This window comes from Coregonus lavaretus, assembly GCF_964263955.1.
Source record: "Coregonus lavaretus genome assembly, contig: HAP1_SCAFFOLD_102, whole genome shotgun sequence".
NCBI lineage: Eukaryota > Metazoa > Chordata > Actinopteri > Salmoniformes > Salmonidae > Coregonus > Coregonus lavaretus.
In genome coordinates this window covers 866,700-893,161 of record NW_028159396.1, presented here as the reverse complement: position 1 = coordinate 893,161, position 26,462 = coordinate 866,700, and the positions used below count along the sequence as shown (strand labels likewise).

The following is a 26,462-nucleotide window of genomic DNA, read 5'->3' as shown; positions in this document are numbered from 1 at the left end:
ATAAGAGAATACACACAGGAGATAAGCCTCACAAATGCTCTCAATGTGGAAAAACTTTTAACCGGTTATATAACCTGAAAGTACATAAGAGAATACACACAGGGGAAAAGCCTTATCACTGCTCCCACTGTGAAAAGAGTTTTATCTTATCACGGGCCCTGACAAAGCATAAGAGGACACACACAGGAGAAAAGCCTTACCATTGCTCCCAGTGTGGAAAGAATTTCACTGACTCAAGTAACTGGAAAAAACATGAGCTAACACACTCTGTAAAGAAGTGTTTCCAGTGTTCTCGTTGTGAAAGGAGTTTTAAGAAGTTAGGGAAACTGAAGCAGCATGAGAAAATACACACTAGGGAGAAGCCTTTTGGAACTGCTAACACTGTGGAATGACATTTACCTGGTTAAGGCAACTGAAATGACATGAAAGAATCCACACCGGAGAGAAACGTTACCAATGCGTCAAGTGTGGAAAGATATTTACCCAGTTAGGGAACCTGAAAGACCATGAGGTTATACATACAGAGAAGATGCCTTACCACTGCTCCCATTGTGGAGAGAGATATTTCTTACATTTCATGAGTTAACACACAGTCCTCCCACATTTGTCTAATTTTTTACTGAAAATTGGTGCTTTGTGGTTTTGTTTATGCCATTATTGCCGTATGAAATCAAATTGGAGAAAGCTACTCAGAAATACATTTGTATGTTTGTTTTTTTAAATCCCAAGGCATGAATTGAATATGGAGTATGTCTGTTTTTATGTAGATTCAGTGTACACACTGTGATTACATAGTCCTTTTTGCTCTGTGTTTTCTGTATGTGTGTGTTGTTAATCAAGTGCTACAGTATTTGCATGTGATGCATATGCTCTATTATTTACATTTGGACATTTTTAAATTGTCACTTTGTTTAAAAAAATCAGTGTGTGCTTATTTTTTTTATATAACTCCAAAATGTATTTGTAATAATGTATTTTCCTGAGAGAGACATAGAACTTTGGGAGTTGTAGGGAGAGCTCAGGGCTCCATTCCCTCTTCTATCCCCCTTCTTAGTTTCCAGATGAGGTTTTTGGGGTTGGACAAGGGACAAGGGTGGGGGGCATTGTAGGATTGGTTACAGGATATGAACCCTGGGTAGGGTTGGGTACAGGATATGAACCCTGTTTAGGGGTAGGGTTGTGTACAGGATATGAACCCTGTTTAGGGGTAGGGTTAGGTACAGGATATGAACCCAGTTTAGGGGTAAGGTTGGGTACAGGATATGAACCCTGTTTAGGGGTAGGGTTGTGTACAGGATATGAACCCTGTTTAGGGGTAGGGTTAGGTACAGGATATGAACCCAGTTTAGGGGTAAGGTTGGGTACAGGATATGAACCCTGTTTAGGGTTGGGTTGGGTACAGGATATGAACCCTGTTTAGGGGTAGGGTTGTGTACAGGATATGAACCCTGTTTAGGGGTAGGGTTGTGTACAGGATATGAACCCTGTTTAGGGGTAAGGTTGGGTACAGGATATGAACCCTGTTTAGGGGTAGGGTTGTGTACAGGATATGAACCCTGTTTAGGGGTAAGGTTGGGTACAGGATATGAACCCTGTTTAGGGTTGGGTACAGGATATGAACCCTGTTTAGGGGTAAGGTTGGGTACAGGATATGAACCCTGTTTAGGGATGGGTACAGGATATGAACCCTGTTTAGGGGTAGGGTTAGGTACAGGATATGAACCCTGTTTAGGGGTAGGGTTAGGTACAGGATATGAACCCTGTTTAGGGATGGGTACAGGATATGAACCCTGTTTAGGGGTAGGGTTAGGTACAGGATATGAACCCAGTTTAGGGGTAAGGTTGGGTACAGGATATGAACCCTGTTTAGGGTTGGGTACAGGATATGAACCCTGTTTAGGGGTAGGGTTGTGTACAGGATATGAACCCTGTTTAGGGGTAGGGTTAGGTACAGGATATGAACCCAGTTTAGGGGTAAGGTTGGGTACAGGATATGAACCCTGTTTAGGGTTGGGTACAGGATATGAACCCTGTTTAGGGGTAAGGTTGGGTACAGGATATGAACCCTGTTTAGGGATGGGTACAGGATATGAACCCTGTTTAGGGGTAGGATTGTGTACAGGATATGAACCCTGTTTAGGGGTAGGGTTAGGTACAGGATATGAACCCAGTTTAGGGGTAAGGTTGGGTACAGGATATGAACCCTGTTTAGGGTTGGGTACAGGATATGAACCCTGTTTAGGGTTGGGTACAGGATATGACCCTAGTTTATGGGTAGGATTGGGTATAGGATATGAACCCTGTTTCGTGGTAGGGTTGGGTACAGAATATGAACCCAGTTTAGGGTTGGGTTGGTTACAGGATATGAACCCTGTTTAGGGGTTGGGTTGGTTACAGGATATGAACCCAGTTTAGTGTAAAAGTTTGGGGGTAGGTTTGGTTACAGGATATGAACCCAGTTTAGTGTAAGGGTTTAGGGATAGGGTTGGGTTGGTTACAGGATATGAACCCAGTATAGTGTAATGGTTTAGGGTTGGGTTGGGTACAGGATATGAACCTGGTTTAGTGTAAGGGTTGGGTTGGGTACAGGATATGAACCTGGTTTAGTGTAAGGGATAGGGTTGGGTTGGGTACAGGATATGAACCTGGTTTAGTGTAATGGTTTAGGGATAGGGTTGGGTTGGGTACAGGATATGGGGCGGCAGGTAGCTTAGTGGTTAAGAGCGTTGTGCCAGTAACCGAAAGGTCGCTGGTTCTAATCCCCGAGCCGACTAGGTGAAAAACCTGTCGATGTGCCCTTGAGCAAGGCACTTAACCCTAATTGCTCCTGTAAGTCGCTCTGGATAAGAGCGTCTGCTAAATGACCAATTTATTTTTATTATTTTTATATGAACCTGGTTTAGTGTAAGGGATAGGGTTGGGTTGGGTACAGGATATGAACCTGGTTTAGTGTAATGGTTTAGGGATAGGGTTGGGTTGGGTACAGGATATGAACCCGGTTTAGTGTAAGAGCGGGCAGAGAAGATTTCGCACAGGTCAGGTCCTTTCCAGAACAGGTAAATATTGGTTGAGGTTCATTACAGGTAAGTATACATGTTTAAAATGCCAGCATGTCTTTAAAAGGCCATTCCTGGTAAGAGATGGAGATTCAGATTCAATGTAATCAATTAAGAACAATGGGTGGATTAGACTACAATCTGCTTCTGTTACAGTTCATTGATCGATCAATATTCATCCATTGACCCATATTTGAAAAACGTTTATATTCAGTGATGTATAGCAGCTTATCTGGCAGGGCTCTACAGTGCTACCATTTTGGTCCCATATGCTCCTAAATATTTTGCTGTGCGACCTGGAATTTCAATTTGGGAGCACCAGCGTGCCTGGAAGAAATAATCAAGTGCCATAGAGGATACACTGAGTACACAAAATGCTTCACCATTACTTTACATTACGGGCAGTTTGAGTGAAAATGTAGAGTTTCCATCAACTTTGCTCGCACTGCGCGCAATGTAGATATCACAGAACACCGCAGTTCGCGAGCAGAGTAGTGGGTGAAACCATTCACTTCAGAAAAAGGTGTGACATAAATAAAGTTTCCTTTCATTATGTGTTGTCGAATTCATCAAAATATTTGCTGCGGTTGCAGTAAGGTTGGCAATACGAGAGGTCTTCAGACTTACCAGTTTTGTATTATTTTCCTTTAAAGAACAACTAGTGGGTTTGGAGCGCTTCTCCCCTATTTGGAAAGTTGGTCTGCCCGCTCTTCAGTCAGAGAGAGATATTGTGAGAGCAGGTTCATGTCTCCTTCCTCTGTATATAAAACACTGTTTTAAACTGTATAACACGATAATGTCTTTAGAAAACTGGTTCATAATTTATATCCCAAAGTCAATAGCGAATGTGACTATGCATTTATGTTGCCGTTAATGTATTTAGAGCCTATTTCGACAAGTTAACCAAGTGTTTGCTGGCTTAGCTAGCCATGTTAATGCCGAGCTAACTAGCGCCGTGAGTCAGTGCACTGTAGTGTCACGCTTGCCATTGCTAGCAGGTGATTTATTTAAATATTAAGTTAATGTTTATTTTCTTACTACCTTAAAAGGTTTATATAAAAAGGGTTGTACTTGTGCTCTGTATTTATGGATGATGTCAATTCACATTGAGGGCATGTATCATCACTGTTGCTCCTATCAAATAGATATCACTGTTTGATATCTTTTACATCAGGTATGCTTTATTGTATTTTTGTTATTTTCTAAACACAACACATTTACACTATATGATCACTTTGTGCATTGAGTCTGAGAGAGATATTTATATAAAATGTAGTCCCATGTAGCTCAGTTTGTAGAGCATGGCGCTTGCAACGCCAGGGTTGTGGGTTCTATTCCCACGGGGGACCAGTATGAAAAAAATGTATGCACTCACTAACGGTAAGAGCGTCTGCTAAATGACTGAAATGTAAAAAAAAAACGTGAATATTCTGAGTGAACGTGTGGCTGTGACCCTCCTGTCAATGCCTGTCGTCACTGTTTGATATATTTTACTGCAGATAAAAACCAGGTCAACCTGAAGTGTGGGTGTCCGTGTGCCTTTCGTATTTATGTATTTATTTATTGGCCGTATACCACAAACCCCCAAGGTGCCTTATTGCAGTTATAAACTGGTTACCAACGTAATTGGAACAGTAAAAATAAATGTTTTGTCATAAATTTTAAAATTAGCCATGGTATATGTTCTGATATACCCCGGCTGTCAGCCAATCAGCATTCAGGGCTCGAACCACCCAGTTTATAATACCATATACTATTCTGGCATTATATCTCAAATAAATCTAAATAAAATACAATTCGCCGATCGCCTGCAGTACCCCCGTGGACCACAGGTCGGTTACTTCTGCTCTAGGTTATGCAAATAGGCTACAGTAGGTTCAATCCAAGTGAGAAAGAAGAAAGGCCTATTTAATGTTTTTTTGACATCGTACATTTACATAAAATCTATTAAACATAAACAAGATCAAATAGCGTATTGATTTACAGCATGCCTCTTGATTTACAGCATGCCTATTGATTTACAGCATGCCTATTGATTTACAGCATGCCTATTGATTTACAGCATGCCTATTGATTTACAGCATGCCTATTGATTTACAGCATGCCTCTTGATTTACAGCATGCCTCTTGATTTACAGCATGCCTCTTGATTTACAGCATGCTTCTTGATTTACAGCATGCCTCTTGATTTACAGCATGCCTCTTGATTTACAGCATGCCTCTTGATTTACAGCATGCCTCTTGATTTACAGCATGCCTCTTGATTTACAGCATGCCTCTTGATTTACAGCATGCCTCTTGATTTACAGCATGCCTCTTGATTTACAGCATGCTTCTTGATTTACAGCATGCCTCTTGATTTACAGCATGCCTCTTGATTTACAGAATGCCTCTTGATTTACAGCATGCCCCTTGATTTACAGCATGCCTCTTGATTTACAGCATGCCTCTTGATTTACAGCATGCCCCTTGATTTACAGCATGCCCCTTGATTTACAGCATGCCTCTTGATTTACAGCATGCCCCTTGATTTACAGCATGCCCCTTGATTTACAGCATGCCCCTTGATTTACAGCATGCCCCTTGATTTACAGCATGCCCCTTGATTTACAGCATGCCTCTTGATTTACAGCATGCCCCTTGATTTACAGCATGCCTCTTGATTTACAGCATGCCTCTTGATTTACAGCATGCCCCTTGATTTACAGCATGCCTCTTGATTTACAGCATGCCTCTTGATTTACAGCATGCCTCTTGATTTACAGCATGCCTCTTGATTTACAGCATGCCTCTTGATTTACAGCATGCCTCTTGATTTACAGCATGCCTCTTGATTTACAGCATGCCCCTCACTCAGACAACGCATGCTCCTACCACCCAGGAGGCGCTACAGAAGTCTGTACCTGACCAGCACACTGTCAAATAAGGAGTGCATTGGAACACGGGGATGGATTCACTCATTCGGGAACGGGCAATAGTGAAAAGTCAGAAGTGAATTATAACTAACTGTGAAATATAACTAACCTGTGTACTGCTATTAAGCAGGATCAATGAGTTAGCCAGCTAACTTTGATAAAGTTTCTGGTTCAATAAAAAAAATCTAAACAGATATGCATTTTTTGGTTGTTCTATTATGTCATGGCTTAGCTGATTCAAATTATTAAAGCTTGATGATTAGTTGATTATTTGAATCAGCTGTGTAGTGCTCGGACGAAAACCAAAACGTGCACCCCTTGGGGTACCGAGGACCGAGTTTGGGAATCCCTGGATTAAGAACTTTAAACAGGTTAACATTCACAAGGCTGCAGGGCCAGACGGATTACCAGGACGCGTTCTCAGAGTATGCGCTGGCAAGTGTCTTCACTGACATTTTCAACCTCTCAGAGACCTGGCAGTGTGGTGCCAGGACAACAACCTCTCCCTCAATGTTAGCAAGACAAAGGAGCTGATCGTGGACTACAGGAAAAGGAGAGCTGAACACCGCCTCCCATTCACATCGACAGGGCTGTAGTGGAGCGGGTCGAGAGCTTCAATTTCACCGGTGTCCACATCATTAAGGACCTATCATGGTCCAAACACACCAACACAGTCGTGAAGATGGCACGACAACGCCTCTTCCCCCTCAGGAAGATGAAAAGATTTGGCACGGGCCCTCAGATCCTCAAAAAGTTATACAGCTGCACCATTGAGAGCATCTTGACTGGCTGCATCACCGCCTGGTATGGCAACTGCTTGGCAATCGCCCGCAAGGCGCTACAGAGGGTAGTGCGTACGGCCCAGTACATCACTGGGGCCGAACTCCCTGCCATCTAGGACCTCTATACCAGGCGGTGTCAGAGGAAGGCCCTCAAAATTGTTGAAGACTCCAGCCACCCAAGTCATAGACTGTTCTCTCTGCTACCGCACAGCAAGCGGTACCAAGCTTCTACCCTCAAGCCATAAGACTGCTGAACAGTTAATCTAATGGCTACCCGGACTATTTACCTTGATCCCTTTATTATTAATTTTGTATCTTATTTACACTCTATGTACACTCACTAGACTCTACCCACCTACCACACTGACACTCCAACACACACACTAGACTCTACCCACCTACCACACTGACACTATGTACACTCACTAGACTCTACCCACCTACCACACTGACACTCCAACACACTCACTAGACTCTACCCACCTACCACACTGACACTCCAACACACTCACTAGACTCTACCCACCTACCAAACTGACACTATGTACACTCACTAGACTCTACCCACCTACCACACTGACACTCCAACACACTCACTAGACTCTACCCACCTACCACACTGACACTCCAACACACTCACTAGACTCTACCCACCTACCACACTGACACTCCAACACACTCACTAGACTCCACCCACCTACCACACTGACACTCCAACACACTCACTAGACTCTACCCACCTACCACACTGACACTCCAACACACACACTAGACTCTACCCACCTACCACACTGACACTCCAACACACTCACTAGACTCTACCCACCTACCACACTGACACTATGTACACTCACTAGACTCTACCCACCTACCACACTGACACTCCAACACACTCACTAGACTCTACCCACCTACCACACTGACACTATGTACACTCACTAGACTCTACCCACCTACCACACTGACACTCCAACACACTCACTAGACTCTACCCACCTACCACACTGACACTCCAACACACTCACTAGACTCTACCCACCTACCACACTGACACTCCAACACACTCACTAGACTCTACCCACCTACCACACTGACACTCCAACACACTCACTAGACTCTACCCACCTACCACACTGACACTATGTACACTCACTAGACTCTACCCACCTACCACACTGACACTCCAACACACTCACTAGACTCTACCCACCTACCACACTGACACTCCAACACACACACTAGACTCTACCCACCTACCACACTGACACTCCAACACACTCACTAGACTCTACCCACCTACCACACTGACACTCCAACACACTCACTAGACTCTACCCACCTACCACACTGACACTCCAACACACACACTAGACTCTACCCACCTACTACACTGACACTCCAACACACTCACTAGACTCTACCCACCTACCACACTGACACTCCAACACACTCACTAGACTCTACCCACCTACCACACTGACACTCCAACACACTCACTAGACTCTACCCACCTACCACACTGACACTATGTACACTCACTAGACTCTACCCACCTACCACACTGACACTATGTACACTCACTAGACTCTACCCACCTACCACACTGACACTCCAACACACTCACTAGACTCTACCCACCTACCACACTGACACTCCAACACACACACTAGACTCTACCCACCTACCACACTGACACTCCAACACACTCACTAGACTCTACCCACCTACCACACTGACACTCCAACACACTCACTAGACTCTACCCACCTACTACACTGACACTCCAACACACTCACTAGACTCTACCCACCTACCACACTGACACTCCAACACACTCACTAGACTCTACCCACCTACCACACTGACACTCCAACACACTCACTAGACTCTACCCACCTACCACACTGACACTCCAACACACTCACTAGACTCTACCCACCTACCACACTGACACTCCAACACACTCACTAGACTCTACCCACCTACCACACTGACACTCCAACACACTCACTAGACTCTACCCACCTACCACACTGATACTCCAACACACTCACTAGACTCTACCCACCTACCACACTGACACTCCAACACACACACTAGACTCTACCCACCTACCACACTGACACTCCAACACACTCACTAGACTCTACCCACCTACTACACTGACACTCCAACACACTCACTAGACTCTACCCACCTACTACACTGACACTCCAACACACTCACTAGACTCTACCCACCTACCACACTGACACTCCAACACACTCACTAGACTCTACCCACCTACCACACTGATACTCCAACACACTCACTAGACTCTACCCACCTACCACACTGACACTCCAACACACTCACTAGACTCTACCCACCTACCACACTGACACACCAACACACTCACTAGACTCTACCCACCTACCACACTGACACTATGTACACTCACTAGACTCTACCCACCTACCACACTGACACTCCAACACACTCACTAGACTCTACCCACCTACCACACTGACACACCAACACACTCACTAGACTCTACCCACCTACCACACTGACACTCCAACACACTCACTAGACTCTACCCACCTACCACACTGACACTCCAACACACTCACTAGACTCTACCCACCTACCACTCCAACACACTCACTAGACTCTACCCACCTACCACACTGATACTCCAACACACTCACTAGACTCTACCCACCTACCACACTGACACTCCAACACACTCACTAGACTCTACCCACCTACCACACTGACACACCAACACACTCACTAGACTCTACCCACCTACCACACTGACACTATGTACACTCACTAGACTCTACCCACCTACCACACTGACACTCCAACACACTCACTAGACTCTACCCACCTACCACACTGACACACCAACACACTCACTAGACTCTACCCACCTACCACACTGACACTATGTACACTCACTAGACTCTACCCACCTACTACACTGACACTCCAACACACTCACTAGACTCTACCCACCTACCACACTGATACTCCAACACACTCTCACACACACACACACACACACATGCATATTAACGCCAGACAAAACACACACACTAACCTTGTGGGGACACACAATGTCCCCGGTTGGTCAATGTTTTTCCCCTGTTTACTATTCTTGTGGGGACTTCTGGTTAAACATGTCCACACACACACACACATACACACACACACACACACACACACACCAACACATACACAGACACACACACTTTCACTCTTCACATAAGCTGCTGCTACTCTGTTTATTATCTATCCTGATTGCCTAGTCACTTTTACCCCTACCTACATGTACATATTACCTCATTACTACCTGGTAGCCCTGCACATTGACTCAGTACTGCTACTCCTTGTATATAACCTTGGTATTGTTATTTTATTGTGTTACTATTTCCTTTTTAAATGTATCTTTTTTGTTTTTTTGGTAACATTTTTTTTTTTTGCAGAGTTCTGCATTGTTGGGAATCGGCCCCTAAGTGAACATTTCACTGTAAAGTCTACAGTTGTTGTTTCGGCGCATCTGACCAATAAATTGTGATTTGTTTACCCCTCAGGTCTTAGTCTGCTTAGAGGAAAGAATAGAGCTATACTATATGGATATAAAACAACTGTTCTCTTAACTAGATGACATGTGTTCTCTTAACTAGATGACATGTGTTCTCTTAACTAGATGACATGTGTTCTCTTAACTAGATGACATGTGTTCTCTTAACTAGATGACATGTGTTCTCTTAACTAGATGACATGTGTTCTCTTAACTAGATGACATGTGTTCTCTTAACTAGATGACATGTGTTCTCTTACTTCTTACAGCTCTGTAAGAAGAGAACAAATGTCATCTAGTTGTTTTGAAAGGACTTCTGACATTATTTGCCAGAATAAACAATGTAGTGAATATTTTCCTAAACTGCGTTACCCACTCAAGTCAGCAGATGGCGATGTGCGTCTTTGAAGTTAAGCGTTTTGCGTGACGTATAATCTAGTGGACGGGACCGGAAAACAACAACACGGCAAAAAAATAAAATAAAAAAAGCACGGCTACTGATTCAACCACCTCCGTAGCAACATAAAACCAAAATATTGGAGCTCTTTGGACCATTATGTGTGTGTATTGACATCAGTGTTTTAAACACACTGTCTGCGTATAAAGTGACTATTAGTCAGCTAGCTGGTTAAAATAGCCTAGCACCAGGCTAGTCGCTACTGCTAATTAGCGAACATCCCCGACCATGAGCTCACTAAATTATTACCCCCCTGCTAAAGAAGAGGAGGGCTGCTGGACGGAGAAAGAAGCTCTGGGGCTGAACATTATCGTGAAAGAGGAAGAGGAGGAAAAAGAAGCTTTCGGAATGGAAGAAGAGGATGAGAAGGCTATCACATGGAAAGGAGAGGAAGAACGTTTTGGAGTTAATGGAGTGATGTATGTTTCAGTGAAGGAAGAAAATGACGTTTTTGGAGTGAAAGAGGAGGAGGAAGAAGCTTTGAGAGTGAAAGAGGATGTTTCAGTGAAGGAAGAAAATGACGTTTTTGGAGTGAAAGAGGAGGAGGAGGAAGAAGCTTTGAGAGTGAAAGAGGATGTTTCAGTGAAGGAAGAAAATGACGTTTTTGGAGTGAAAGAGGAGGAGGAAGAAGCTTTGAGAGTGAAAGAGGATGTTTCAGTGAAGGAAGAAAATGACGTTTTTGGAGTGAAAGAGGAGGAGGAGGAAGAAGCTTTGAGAGTGAAAGAGGATGTTTCAGTGAAGGAAGAAAATGACGTTTTTGGAGTGAAAGAGGAGGAGGAGGAAGAAGCTTTGAGAGTGAAAGAGGATGTTTCAGTGAAGGAAGAAAATGACGTTTTTGGAGTGAAAGAGGAGGAGGAAGAAGCTTTGAGAGTGAAAGAGGATGTTTCAGTGAAGGAAGAAAATGACGTTTTTGGAGTGAAAGAGGAGGAGGAGGAAGAAGCTTTGAGAGTGAAAGAGGATGTTTCAGTGAAGGAAGAAAATGACGTTTTTGGAGTGAAAGAGGAGGTGGAAGAAGCTTTGAGAGTGAAAGAGAAGGGGGAGGAGGAGACTGGAGATCTGATTAACACCAGTGAGTATTGTCTTAAAAACAGGGGCACACACTGCACTTGTTGAAACAATGTGTGGTTTTAGAGGGGTATTCTACTGAAGTTCTACACCTGAATAATGTTGTTCTGTACTGTATGAATTGTTAAAGCTATAAAGGCTGGGGACAACCAACAAAACGTTAACAATGGATCAAGTGCTTCCCTCCTAGCCCAATATTGGACTAAAGGAGTCTAATGTGAATCCTTAGTCCAAGGACCTTACATGTTCTGTTTAAAGAGTGAATTGGCGTTGGAAGCCAAAACAGCCAAATACTCCCATCTAAACGTAAATCGATTCTCAATTGCGGTACGGGTTGTAGAAACATAAATCTCTCTGCTTTCATTTCACATCAAAATAATTTCCACAAATTCAAAATGACAGTACACCAGGACGGCTCATAATAATGTCTGGAATGGAGTGGTTTTAACCACATGGAAACCGTCCTCCCATCAGCAGCCTCCACTGCTGTATACTGTTTTAACCGGGGTTTAACACAGTTGCAGCCGACAGTATTTTTCAGTGGCAACACGTCCGTCTTCCGTTTACACACAGGCGTTAGAAGACGCAGATAGCTAATTAGCGCAAGTAGTCAACTCTTGTCTTCCATCTGTTTCCCATAAACATGTGCTGTAACGTGGCGGTGTGGGAACATTAACCCTAACGGTATGAATGTGCGTATCAATTTAACCATTTTTTTAATTTTATTTTTTTAATAATTTCTCGCTGATATGAAACAAGGTCCTTATGTTTCCAAAATCTTACCGCAAGTGATGAGTGTTAATGGTTAGACCGAGCGTTGGGGCTCTTAACAAAACTCCCCCCCGTACAGAAGACGCCTTCGTCCAATTTTTACATTTCACATTTTAAGTCATTTAGCAGACGCTCTTATCCAGAGCGACTTACAGATTGTTGCCTGTTATGTGAACCGTAATGGAACTGAGTCATGATCAAGGACTAGGGGCCAAAGGACTAGGGGCCACCCACAACATGACTAGGGGGCCACCCACAACAGGACTAGGGGCCACCCACAACATGACTAGGAGCCACCCACAACAGGACTAGGGGGCCACCCACAACATGACTAGGGGCCACCCACAACATGACTAGGGGCCACCCACAACATGACTAGGGGCCACCCACAACATGACTAGGGGCCACCCACAACATGACTAGGGGCCACCCACAACATGACTAGGGGCCACCCACAACATGACTAGGGGCCACCCACAACATGACTAGGGGCCACCCACAACATGACTAGGGGCCACCCACAACAGGACTAGGGGGCCACCCACAACATGACTAGGGGCCACCCACAACATGACTAGGGGGCCACCCACAACATGACTAGGGGCCACCCACAACATGACTAGGGGCCACCCACAACATGACTAGGGGCCACCCACAACATGACTAGGGGCCACCCACAACAGGACTAGGGGGCCACCCACAACATGACTAGGGGGCCACCCACAACAGGACTAGGGGCCAAAGGACTAGGGGCCACCCACAACATGACTAGGGGCCACCCACAACAGGACTAGGGGCCAAAGGACTAGGGGCCACCCACAACATGACTAGGGGCCACCCACAACATGACTAGGGGCCACCCACAACATGACTAGGGGCCACCCACAACATGACTAGGGGCCACCCACAACAGGACTAGGAGCCACCCACAACATGACTAGGGGCCACCCACAACATGACTAGGGGCCACCCACAACATGACTAGGGGCCACCCACAACAGGACTAGGGGCCACCCACAACAGGACTAGGGGGCCACCCACAACATGACTAGGGGCCACCCACAACATGACTAGGGGGCCACCCACAACATGACTAGGGGCCACCCACAACATGACTAGGGGCCACCCACAACATGACTAGGGGCCACCCACAACATGACTAGGGGCCACCCACAACATGACTAGGGGCCACCCACAACATGACTAGGGGCCACCCACAACATGACTAGGGGCCACCCACAACAGGACTAGGGGCCACCCACAACATGACTAGGGGCCACCCACAACATGACTAGGGGCCACCCACAACATGACTAGGGGCCACCCACAACAGGACTAGGGGGCCACCCACAACATGACTAGGAGCCACCCACAACATGACTAGGGGCCACCCACAACATGACTAGGGGCCACCCACAACAGGACTAGGGGGCCACCCACAACATGACTAGGGGCCACCCACAACATGACTAGGGGGCCACCCACAACATGACTAGGGGCCACCCACAACATGACTAGGGGCCACCCACAACATGACTAGGGGCCACCCACAACATGACTAGGGGCCACCCACAACATGACTAGGAGCCACCCACAACATGACTAGGAGCCACCCACAACATGACTAGGGGCCACCCACAACATGACTAGGGGCCACCCACAACAGGACTAGGGGGCCACCCACAACATGACTAGGGGCCACCCACAACATGACTAGGGGCCACCCACAACATGACTAGGGGCCACCCACAACATGACTAGGGGCCACCCACAACATGACTAGGGGCCACCCACAACATGACTAGGGGCCACCCACAACATGACTAGGGGCCACCCACAAAATGTTAACAATGGATCAAATGCTCCCATTTAGGATATAAAACATAATTTGAAGCTCTCTCTCTCTCTCTCTATATATATATATATATATTTTTTTTTTATCTCAATGGTGTTATTAGGTAAGACAGACTGATCTGATTGAAATATCTATGGTACCACATCATATAACCTATATTATTACAACCAACTAATGTCTGATTTCATTTTTATTTATTTTTTAAAACATTTTTTAGTCATTTAGCGGACGCTCTTATCCAGAGCGACTGAATACATTTTTTTCCCCCTACTAGTCCCCCGTGGGAATCAAACCCACAACCCTGGCGTTGCAACCGCTGTGCTCTACCAACTGAGCTACACGGGGACTATGATGAAATGATGAAGAGGACAGAATCAAGACAGGGATCATTTGGATCTGGATTAAATGTTCCACTGACTACAGGTTATTTCATTTAAGCAATCATGCCACGAAGCGGAGCGCCGGGAAACAGCCCTAAAGAGTGTGTTGTTCGTGATCATTTTACGGGTTTGAGTGCCTTATTGCTTTCTGGCATTTCCATGGAAAAAAATCTAACCTAAGCTAAGAGTCTTTGATTTCTAGATAAACAGATGGAAAAGGGGTCTTAGAAAAAATCCACCAGAAAAAGTCTTGTAAAGTCCCCTGCCAACTAATATCAACACTTACATTTTAGTTTTGGAGAAATTGTTTGCCTTCTGAAAGTTTAAGGTCCTAGTTAGTACCATACAACAAGGAGGTCCTAGCTAAATTGGCCTTAGTGGGAGCGGTCTAATGAGGTCCTAGCTAAATTGGCCGTAGTGGGAGCAGTCTAATGAGGTCCTAGCTAAATTGGCCTTAGTGGGAGCGGTCTAATGAGGTCCTAGCTAAATTGGCCATAGTGGGAGCGGTCTAATGAGGTCCTAGCTAAATTGGCCTTAGTGGGAGCAGTCTAATGAGGTCCTAGTTAGTACTATACAACAAGGAGGTCCTAGCTAAATTGGCCTTAGTGGGAGCGGTCTAATGAGGTCCTAGCTAAATTGGCCTTAGTGGGAGTGGTCTAATGAGGTCCTAGCTAAATTGGCCTTAGTGGGAGTGGTCTAATGAGGTCCTAGTTAGTACAGGGACATCAACCATTCTAAATTGTGACCATAGAATGACCATAGAATTGACCATAGAAGTGACCATAGAATTCTATGGGAGTGACCTACTGAGTAAAGTATTTGTCATCATTTAATTTTAGCGAATCGGTATATTTGGCAGCTTCTTCCCATGAATCTCAGCGTGTTACCTAGCAACAAAACACTTCACACTAAAAAATATTTGTCCGAATAAGTCAACATAACTCAATAAAATGTGTAATTAATTTTGACGTTTAGTGCTTGAAGGAGCAGTATTTCTGACGTTTGATAATATACACATACACTTGTCCAACATTAGACTACATCTCTAAACCAGATACACTTGTCCAACATTAGGGTACATCTCTAAAACAGATACACTTGTCCAACATTAGGGTACATCTCTATGCCTGAGACACTTGTCCAACATTAGGCTACAGTGCATTCGGAAAGTATTCAGACCCTTTCCCTTTTTCCACATTTTGTTACATTACGTTACAGCCTTATTCTAAAATTGATTAAATTATTTCCCCCCTCATAAGTCTACACACAATACCCCATAATGACAAAGTGAAAACTGTTTTTTAGGCATAGATCTGGGGAAGGGTACCAAAACATTTCTGCAGCATTGAAGGTCCCCAAGAACACAGTGGCCTCCATCATTCTTAAATGGAAGAAGTTTGGAACCACAAAGACTCTTCCTAGATGGTCACAGACATAGCTCCAGAGTTCCTCTAGGGAGATGGGAGAACCTTCCAGAAGGACAACCATCTCTGCAGCACTCCACCAATCAGGCTTTTATGGTAGAGTGGCCAGACGGAAGCCACTCCTCAGTGAAAGGCACATAACAGCCCGCTTTGAGTTTTCCAAAAGGCACCTAAAGGACTCTCAGACCATGAGAAACAAGATTCTCTGGTCTGATGAAACCAACATTGAACTATTTGGCCTGAATGCCAAGCGTCAAGTCTGGAGGAAACCTGGCACCATCCCTACGGTGAAGCATGGTGGTGGCAGCATCCCTACGGTGAAGCATGGTGGTGGCAGAATCGTGCTGTTGGGACGGGAGTGGCTTCATGACAAGTCTCTGAAGGTCCTTGAGTGGCCCAGCCAGAGCCCGGAATTGAACCCGATCGAACATCTCTGGAGAGACCTGAAAATAGCTTTGCAGCGAAGCTCCCCATCCAACCTGACAGAGCTTGAGAGGATCTGCAGAGCAGAATGGGAGAAACTCCAACAACAGGTGTGCCAAGCTTGTAGCGTCATACCCAAGAAGACTCAGGGCTGTAATCGCTGCCAAAGGTGCTTCAACAAAGTACTGAGTAAAGGGTCTGAATACCTATGTAAATGTGATATTTCAGTTTTTATTATTAATAAATTAGCAAAAATGTCTAAAAAACCGTTTTTGCTTTGCCATTATGGGGTATTGTGTGTAGATTGATGGGGGGTAATAATATAATAATAAGATGCCATTTAGCAGACGCTTTTATCCAAAGCGACTTACAGTCATGTGTGCATACATTTTTACGTATGGGTGGTCCCGGGGATCGAACCCATTACCCTGGCGTTACAAGCGCCATGCTCTACCAATTGAGCTACAGAGGACCACAATTTAATCCGTTTTAGAATATGGCTGTAACGTAACAAAATGTGGAAAAAGTCAAAGGGTCTGAATACTTTCCGAATGCACTATATTTGGGATGGTATTGAAAATCATACTGTCGGTGTTACAAAATACCTTGGAATACGGTATACCTCATACTGTCGGTGTTACAAAATACCTTGGTATACGGTATACCTCATACTGTCGGTGTTACAAAATACCTTGGTATACGGTATACCGCCCAAGTCTAGTTGGGATTAAACCTCATCGGAAGACAGTTTGATCATGTGGCGGTTTTAGTCAGGTCTCTCTGTTCAACCAAATACTCTGTTTGTCTTTGGCAGAAGAGAGACCAGACTCTCACTCTGACGTCAGGAAGAGTGCTTCAGGGGAACCAGACCCAGAGACGCCCAAACCAGCAAGACCACACCACTGCTCCCAGTGCGGAAAGAGTTTTACCCGGTTATGGGACCGAAAAATACATGAGAGAATACACTCTGGAGTGAAGCCTTACCACTGCTCAGACTGTGGAAAGAGATTTACCCAGCTAGGGCACCTGAAAGAACATAAGAGAACACACACTGGTGAGAAGCCCTACCAATGCTCCCAGTGTGGAAAGAGTTTTAACCAGTTAGGGGCCCTGAAAACGCACGAGAGAATACACACGGGAGAAAAGCCCTACCATTGCTCCCAATGTGAAAAGAGATTTACCCAGTTAGGTACCCTGAAAGAGCATGAATTAAAACACACAAAGACACAGGAGGAGAAGACATACCACTGCTCTCATTGTGAAAAGACATTTTCCCAGTCAGAGGACCTGAAATCACATGAGAGAATAGAGAGACTGTGTTCTGACCTATGTTTTTGACTGAGAATTTGTGTCTTTGTTCATGCTGGATGCTGTTCATCACATTTGGCGCTGGCTGACTGATAATAAAATACCTTCTTTACATCTAAATCCATAAAACGGTGACAACTCATTGTCCTAGGTGGTGTCCCGTTGGGACATAGACAGTTTTCTGAAGACAAATGAATAATGTTAGTCAAAGTCTTTTATAGTTCTTCCAGAGGGGGCGGTAACTGTCAGTCTACTTGACCTCTGATTAGTCGAACTTCAAGTCAGTCATTCCCACTTCAGTCTAAGTGTGAAAGAAGGTGTGGTTGGTTGCATTTACAAAGGCCCTGATCTTTTTTCCACTAATTGGTCTTATGACCAAATCACATCAGATCTTTTCTCAGAGCTGATCTGAGTGGTCAAAAGAGCAATTAGAGGAAAACAAGTTTAGAATTGGGCTGCCTGTGTAAACGCAGCCCTTGAGTAAGATTCTGTTCATAAATAATTATATCCATAACTGTCTGTACCTTCTTTGTGCAGTCATAAAACCTATTTCAATGTTCATGTAATTTCCTTGTGGTTCCATATGTACCACATTGTACATGGTAATAACATATTTATCATGGCTGGGAAGTATTTGAAATTCATTACCCAGAGCATAGTGAAAGGCATAATTACACAATCATTAATTTGTTACATTCGATTTCAGAAATACTCTGTCACTGTGTGTCCTTTGGGGAAAATATGATTTATCAGATTATCTGCAACATCTCTTTGTTGTGCAAACGTTTTAAGATTAACATTTTAAAAATGTGTGTTTTGTTTTGATTATGAACTTTGATTGGATACAAGTATAAACTATCACCTTAATAGCACAGCACACATGATCACACTCCCGAAGCATCTTATCACTGTAAAGCTAGTGGGACACTTCAGGCTGAAGAGTGAGTTTCACACATTCCCATGTGCGCCATATAGCAAAGAACATGTATTGGAAATGTATATAAATTGTTTGGTTGATTTATGATTAGAGGGAAATAAATATATAGAATTATATAGAGATGCGTATGGAAACTGTATGGAAATGATTTTATGGTTATGGGGACACCTAGTGGACACCTGTGGTTTTACCTTTATAATAGGCGTAGACGTGTACTGAACAAAAATATAAATATAAGTGTTGGTCCCATGTTTCATGAGCTGAAATAATAGATCAAATTTTTTCCATACGCATAAAAAGCTTATTTTTTTGTGCACAAATTTGTTTACATCCCTGTTAGTGAGTATTTTTCCTTTGCCAAGATAATCCATCCACCTGACAGGTGTGGCATATCAAGAAGTTGATTAAACAGCATGATCATTACACAGGTGCACCTTGTGCTGGGGACAATAAAAGGCCACTCTAAAATGTGCAGTTTTGTCACACAACACAATTGGCATGCTGACTGCAGTAATGTCCACCAGAGCTGTTTCCAGATAATGTAATGTTTTATTTCTTTACCATAAGCCACTTCCAATGTTGTTTTAGAGAATTTGTCAGTACGTCCACCCGGCCAAACAACCGCACACCACACCAGCCCAGGACCTCCACATCCGGCTTCTTCACCTGCGGGATCGTCTGAGACCAGCCACCCGGACAGCTGATGAAACTGAGGAGTATTTCTGTCTGTAATAAAGCCCTTTCGTGGGGAAAAACTCATTCTGATTGGCTGGGCATGGCTCCCCAATAGGTGGGCCTATGCCCTCCCAGGCCCACCCATGGCTGCGCCCCTGCCCAGTCATGTGAAATCCATAGATTAGGCCCTAATGAATTTATTTCAACTGACTGAGTTCCTTATCTGCTCTGAACTGTAACTCAGTAAAATAGTTGAAATTGTTGCATGTTGCATTTATATTATTGTTCATTATAGATAGACATAAATATAAATGTAACAATTTCAACTATTTTACTGAGTTACAGTTCAGATAAGAAGGAACTCAGTCAGAATGGGGAAAGTCCTCAATGGCAATGGCGCTGCCCATGCTAAAACAGACAATGGCGCTGCCCCATGCTAAAACAGACAATGGCGCTGCCCATGCTAAAACAGACAATGGCGCTGCCCATGCTAAAACAGACAATGGCGCTGCCCATGCTAAAACAGACAATGGCGCTGCCCCATGCTAAAACAGACAATGGCGCTGCCCCATGCTAAAACAGACAATGGCGCTGCCCCATCCTAAAACAGACAATGGCGCTGCCCCATCCTAAAACAGACAATGGTGCTGCCCCATGCTAAAACAGACAATGGCGCTGCCCATGCTAAAACAGACAATGGCGCTGCCCATGCTAAAACAGACAATGGCGCTGCCCCATGCTAAAACAGACAATGGCGCTGCCCCATGCTAAAACAGACAATGGCGCTGCCCCATCCTAAAACAGACAATGGCGCTGCCCCATCCTAAAACAGACAATGGTGCTGCCCCATGCTAAAACAGACAATGGCGCTGCCCATGCTAAAACAGACAATGGCGCTGCCCATGCTAAAACAGACAATGGCGCTGCCCCATGCTAAAACAGACAATGGCGCTTCCCCATGCTAAAACAGACAATGGTGCTGCCCCATGCTAAAACAGACAATGGCGCTGCCCCATGCTAAAACAGACAATGGTGCTGCCCATGCTAAAACAGACAATGGTGCTGCCCATGCTAAAACAGACAATGGCGCTGCCCCATGCTAAAACAGACTTTTGGCCACTAGAGTGTCTCTCTATGAGAATAGCACAGAGGGTTGTGGGTAAGATTGCTTCAGTAGCACTAATTAGGACAGGATTGGAGCAACAACAACCTCTCGTTTTATCATTGGAAAAGTGTATGGAACTAAACCTGTATTTGGCGTCCATGACGTGTCTTCTTAGAATTTAGGAAGGAACCTTTAGCCAATACTTTGATTATGAACTTTGATTGATTTGATACAAGTATAAACCCTTCGATGTTGTTCATGATATGATTAGGATTTTTCAAAATGTAAAATGAATAAACAGCTGAATATAATTTGCATTTGTTGATTCTAACCTTCAAACCTCTTTGAATTTGATTTAATATGATATGGATATTGCAAAATTAATTGGATTTGATATATTATTTGGATTTTGCTAAATTAATGGGATTTTATTTATAATTTGGATTTAGCTGAATTAATTGGATTTGATAATAGCAAAATTAATTGGATTTGATATATGATTTGGATATTGCAGAATTAATTGAATTTTATATATTATTTGGATTTTATATATGATTTGGAATTAGCTACATTTATTGGATTTGATATATTATTTGGATTTTGCCAAATGTATTGGATTTGATATATGATTTGGATTTTGCTAAATGTTACTTATTAAATAGATTAATAGAATGAGAATTTCTTGATTCTAACCTTGAGAACTCTTGAATTTAGTTGTTGTTTCAATTACTTTGTGTAGTAGTCGTCAAGCTAAAGGTGTATGAAAATGTGATGACTTTGTTCTGATAAAAACATTGATAAGTTGTGGATATTAAAAACATTCACTACCTCATGAATGTTCCCATCAGTATTATTCCACCACGTCAGAGAAAACAGGTGCTGATTGTAAAATGGATTTGATTAATGCAACATAATTTTATCTGAGTGAATAGAAAATGAATTTATAAGAAATTGCCTTAAAGTATGTTTTAAATTATCACTCGTAAAAAATCTGAACTAACCATTCAACACATAGTTTCCTTTGTATGTCTTTATATAAAATATTATTTAATGAATAAAATGAAAATAAACATTTTCCTCAACTGCGTTACCAACTCCAGTTAGCAGATGGCGATGTCCGACTTTAATGAGATGTTGCTAATGTGACGTATAATCTAGTGGACGGGATGCTTCTTCAACAACATGGCTACTGATTCAACCATCTCGGTAGCTTGCTAGCCTGCATAAAACCGAAACATTAAAGCGCTTTAGACGTTTCAGTGAGTTTAAAACACATTTATGTCGTATCTAGTTACCCTTAATTTCCATATTTATGTTTTTGTTAGTCAGCTACATGGGGTGGTTAAATTAGCAGTAGCCTAGAAGCTAACGAATGATAGCTAGCTAACGTTACCTCGCTAACATCCCCGACCATGAGTTCACCATGCTACTCCCCACCTGCTAAAGAAGAGGAGGTCTGCTGGACGGAGAAAGAAGAGGAGGGTGTCAAAGTTAAAAAAGAAGTAGAGGGTGAGGCTGTTACAGTGAAAGAAGAAGAGAAAGACGTTATGGTGACAGAAGAGGAAGAAGCTTTCGGAGTGAAAGAGGAGGTGGATGTTACCGTGAAAGAAGAGAAACAAGACGGTGCCGTTTTGGGAGTGAAAGAGGAGGATATGACTGTTACAGTGAAAGAAGAAGACATTTTCACAGTGAAAGAGGAGGAATACGTTTTTGGAGTGAAGCAGGAGGGGGAGATTACTGTCACATGGGAGGAGGAGGAGATTGGAGATCTAATTAACACCAGTGAGTACCGTCTTAAAAACAGGGGCAAAAACTCAGCAGTTGTTAAACTATTGTGTGGTTTTAAAGGGGCATTCTACTGAAGTTATATACTTGAATATGTTGTGCTGTACTGTAGAAATGGTTAAAGCCACACTGAAAGATACTGTACACCATTAAACAGTGGGCCGTTAACAATGGGTCAATGCATCCAATGACATTGATCAAGATACTGTAGTCCTCAATATCTATTATTATAGTGCTCTGATCAGCCTAAAAATGACGTTCCATGAAAGCAAGATTAGATTTGAAGCTCTACATTAATATTATTATTATTATTATTATTATTATTATTATTATTATTATTATAATAGCGGCCACCAAGTATTTCTTTACATTTCTGGATCAAACCTCAGAGGAAGACAGTTTTATCATGTGCTGGTTTCATTCAGGTCTCTGATTAGTAATTAATTAAATACTATTTTTTGTCTATAGCAGGAGAGAGACCAGACACTCACTCTGACAGCAGGAAAAGTCCTTCAGCGGAACCAGACCCAGAGACGTCCAAACCAGCGAGACGACACCACTGCTCCCAGTGTGGAAAGAGTTTTACTAAGTTACGGAATCTAAAAGAGCATGAGAGGACGCACACGGGAGAAAAGCCTTACCAATGTTCCCAATGTGGAAAGAGTTTTACCGTGTCAACTAACCTGAAAAGGCATGAGAGAATACACACTGGAGAAAAGCCTTACCAATGTTCCCAATGTGGAAAGAGTTTTACCGTGTTAGTTAACCTGCAAAGACATGAGAGAGTACACACAGGAGAAAAGCCTTACAAATGTTCTCAGTGTGGCAAGAGTTTTACCCAGTTAAGGTCCCTGAAAAGGCATGAGAGAATACACTCTGGAGAGAAGCCTTATCACTGTTCCCATTGTGGAAGGAGTTTTAGGTGGTCAGCAAACATGAAGGAGCATAAGAGGACACACACAGGAGAAAAGCCTTTCCAATGCTCCCATTGTGGAAAGAGTTTTACCCATCTAGTGAGCCTGAAAAGACATGAGAGAATGCACACAGGAGAAAAGCCCTACCAATGCTCCCACTGTGGAATGAGTTTTACCCAATCAGCGAAACTGAAAAGACATACGAGAATGCACACAGCAGAGAAGCCTTTCCAATGCTCCCACTGTGGAAAGAGTTTTACCCAATCAGGCCTGAAAAAACATGAGATGAAGAAGAAGCTATGTTCTTGACTGAGAATGTGTTTTTGTTAATGACACATGAAATCAACTTCGATAAAACCTAATAAAAATGTATTTGTATGTTTGTTTTTTTACAAATCTCAAGATTTTGAATTGAATACAGAGTACCTCAGTTTTTATTTATACGTTCTCTGTGATTAAATTGTCCTTTTCAAACTCTGTCTCTGTCTGTCTGTGTATCTGTGTGTGTGTGTCCTTCCTGGAGCACTGCAGATAATCAGGTGTTTGAATGCATTTGCTGTTTTACATTTGCATTGGATATTTATTTAGTCTCCCTATTTTGGCGTCATTCCGGTTATACAGCGGAAAGGTCCCTCTAGTTCCAACCTCCAAACAGTGAAGTGTGGCTTCATATAAATATGGATGAATTGAGCGAGCACTCCTCTTTCTCTTCCTCCTCCTCTTCCTCCTCCTCCTCTCGTTCCTGCGTTCCTCTTCCTCCTCCTCCTCCTCTCGTTCCTGCGGTCCTCCTCCTCTTCCTCCTCCTCCTCCTCTCGTTCCTGCGGTCTCTGGCACAGCCCACAGTATCCGCGACAAGTGGCGAGTTGTAAACGACCAACCCCCGGACATGCCAGCAAGTTCGCAGCACTTTGGTGGCAGTCAGAGTAGCTTTGCTAATCGCTACAGATCACATATCTCTTTTCTTGCTCACCGTTTCACCATCAGCCCACCCAGCATTGCAGACAGAAGTAAACCACAGTAGCAACAGGTTATAAACAGGAAGTAACGAGCACACGTGGAACATGCCCCTAGTTAGACATGTAGTCAAGTATAACTTTGCACGTCAGTTTATCGTGGAAAGATTTACAGTGCTGTGAAAAAGTATTTGCCCCCTTCAAAATTCTCTACTTTTGCATATTTTTGATACTGAATGTTATCAGATCTTCAACCTGAACCTAATATTAGATAAAGGGAACCTGAATGAAATAACACAACAATTACATACTTATTTAATAAACAAAGTTATGCAACACCCAATGCTCGTGTGAAAAAGTAATTGCCCCCTTACACTCAATAACTGGTTGTGCCACCTTTAGCTGCAATGACTTCAACTAAACGCTTCCTGTAGTTGTTGATCAGTCTCTCACGTCGCTGTGAAGGACTTTTGGCCCACTCTTCCATGCAGAACTGCTGTAACTTAGCAACATTTGTGGGTTTTCAAGCATGACCTGCTCGTTTCAAGTCCTGCCACAATATCTCAATTGGGATTAGGTCTGGACTTTGACTAGGCCATTCCAAAACTTCAAATGTGTTGCTTTTTAGCCATTTTCATGTAGACTCGATTGTGTGTTTTGGATCATTGTCTTGCTGCATGACCCAGCTGCGCTTCAGCTCACAGATGGATGGCCTGACATTCTCCTGTAGAATTCTCTGATACAGAGCAAAATGTATGGTTCCTTCTATTAAGGCAAGTCATCCAGGTCCTGAGGCAGCAAAGCATACCCAAACCATCACACCACCACCACCATGCTTGACCGTTGGTATGAGGTTCTTACTGTAGAATGCAGTGTTTGGCTTTCACCAGGCATAAATGGGACCCATCTTATCCAGAAAGTTATACTTTTGACACATCTGTCCATAGAACATTTTTCCAAGAGTCTTGATGATCATCCAGGTGCTTCTTGGCAAACTTGAGTCAACTTGTTAGACCAGATGGGTCCCATTATGACTTGCGAAAACCAAACACTGCATTCCGCAGTAGGAACCTCATACCAACGGTCAAGCGTGGTGGTGGTAGTGTGATGTTTACCGTTACATTGTATACAAATATTGGAGTAAAACATGCTTATATTTTGGGTTCTGAGGGGTTCTGACTCCAACTCAGGCTTCATCTGTGTTACGAAGGTGAAAATGTATCTTGCACCTGCCGCTAATTCAAGCCAGGCTTGTAACTGCAGGTGCATGTCACGTGGATTGCCCAACAAGTCAATCGTCAATATATTCATTGAATTCTGAAACAGTCATCCATGTCAAGTCAGTGTCACGTTTTCTTTTTCATCAACAAGTTATCCTGCAAATCTGGGTTACAGTGGCAAATATTAGAAATGCTAAATATTAGAGATCTTAGAGCCATCTTTTATTGTATTCTGCTTATCATAAATGTGTTCTTTAGTTTGCTTATCACTGAACACACAAGTTGATAAAGAAAATTGCATTAATTGACATACGAACGTTGTGTGAAGTTTCAAATGCATCCTGTCATTGGCCCACAAAATATTGAGTGTTTATTTGTATAACAGCAATTTGGATTGAGAGGTGTAACTTCCAGAATAAGTTGGCCTGTGGCTTTACTGCCGCCCACCTCCTATTAGAGACAAGGCGACCTCCAGAATAAGCTGGCCCGTGGCTTTACTGCCGCCCACCTCCTATTAGAGGGACAAGGCGACCTCCAGAATAAGCTGGCCCGTGGCTTTACTGCCGCCCACCTCCTATTAGAGGGACAAGGCGACCTCCAGAATAAGCTGGCCCGTGGCTTTACTGCCGCCCACCTCCTATTAGAGGGACAAGGCGACCTCCAGAATAAGCTGGCCCGTGGCTTTACTGCCGCCCACCTCCTATTAGAGAGACAAGGTGACCTCCAGAATAAGCTGGCCCGTGGCTTTACTGCCGCCCACCTCCTATTAGAGGGACAAGGCGACCTCCAGAATAAGCTGGCCCGTGGCTTTACTGCCGCCCACCTCCTATTAGAGACAAGGTGACCTCCAGAATAAGCTGGCCCGT

At 43.6% G+C, this 26,462-nt stretch overlaps 2 protein-coding genes across 2 annotated transcripts in view; both read left to right on the top strand.

The window, feature by feature from the left end:
• LOC311122910 (uncharacterized protein) overlaps positions 1–23,732 on the top strand; it is a gene marked incomplete at its 3' end in the record, with an annotated part of 141,216 nt that extends 117,484 nt beyond the window's left edge. The window contains exon 4 of the mRNA XM_084197213.1: positions 23,012–23,732. Coding sequence (XP_084053339.1) covers positions 23,012–23,732 — 721 coding nt within the window. The remainder of the gene's footprint in view (positions 1–23,011) is intronic.
• LOC311122923 (uncharacterized protein) lies at positions 10,762–18,174 on the top strand. The gene is made up of 2 exons (XM_084197224.1): positions 10,762–11,850; positions 17,514–18,174. Exons 1-2 carry the CDS (start codon positions 11,010–11,012, stop codon positions 18,035–18,037), a joined length of 1,365 nt encoding a protein of 454 aa, XP_084053350.1. The 5' UTR covers positions 10,762–11,009; the 3' UTR covers positions 18,038–18,174.
• Positions 23,733–26,462: the final 2,730 nt, after the last annotated feature.

Coding starts and splice junctions, on each gene's coding strand:
- LOC311122923 (XM_084197224.1), top strand. CDS start 11,010: ATGAGCTCACTAAATTATTACCCCCCTGCTAAAGAAGAGGAGGGCTGC. Junction 11,851..17,513: donor TGGAGATCTGATTAACACCA/GTGAGTATTGTC, acceptor TGTCTTTGGCAG/AAGAGAGACCAGACTCTCAC.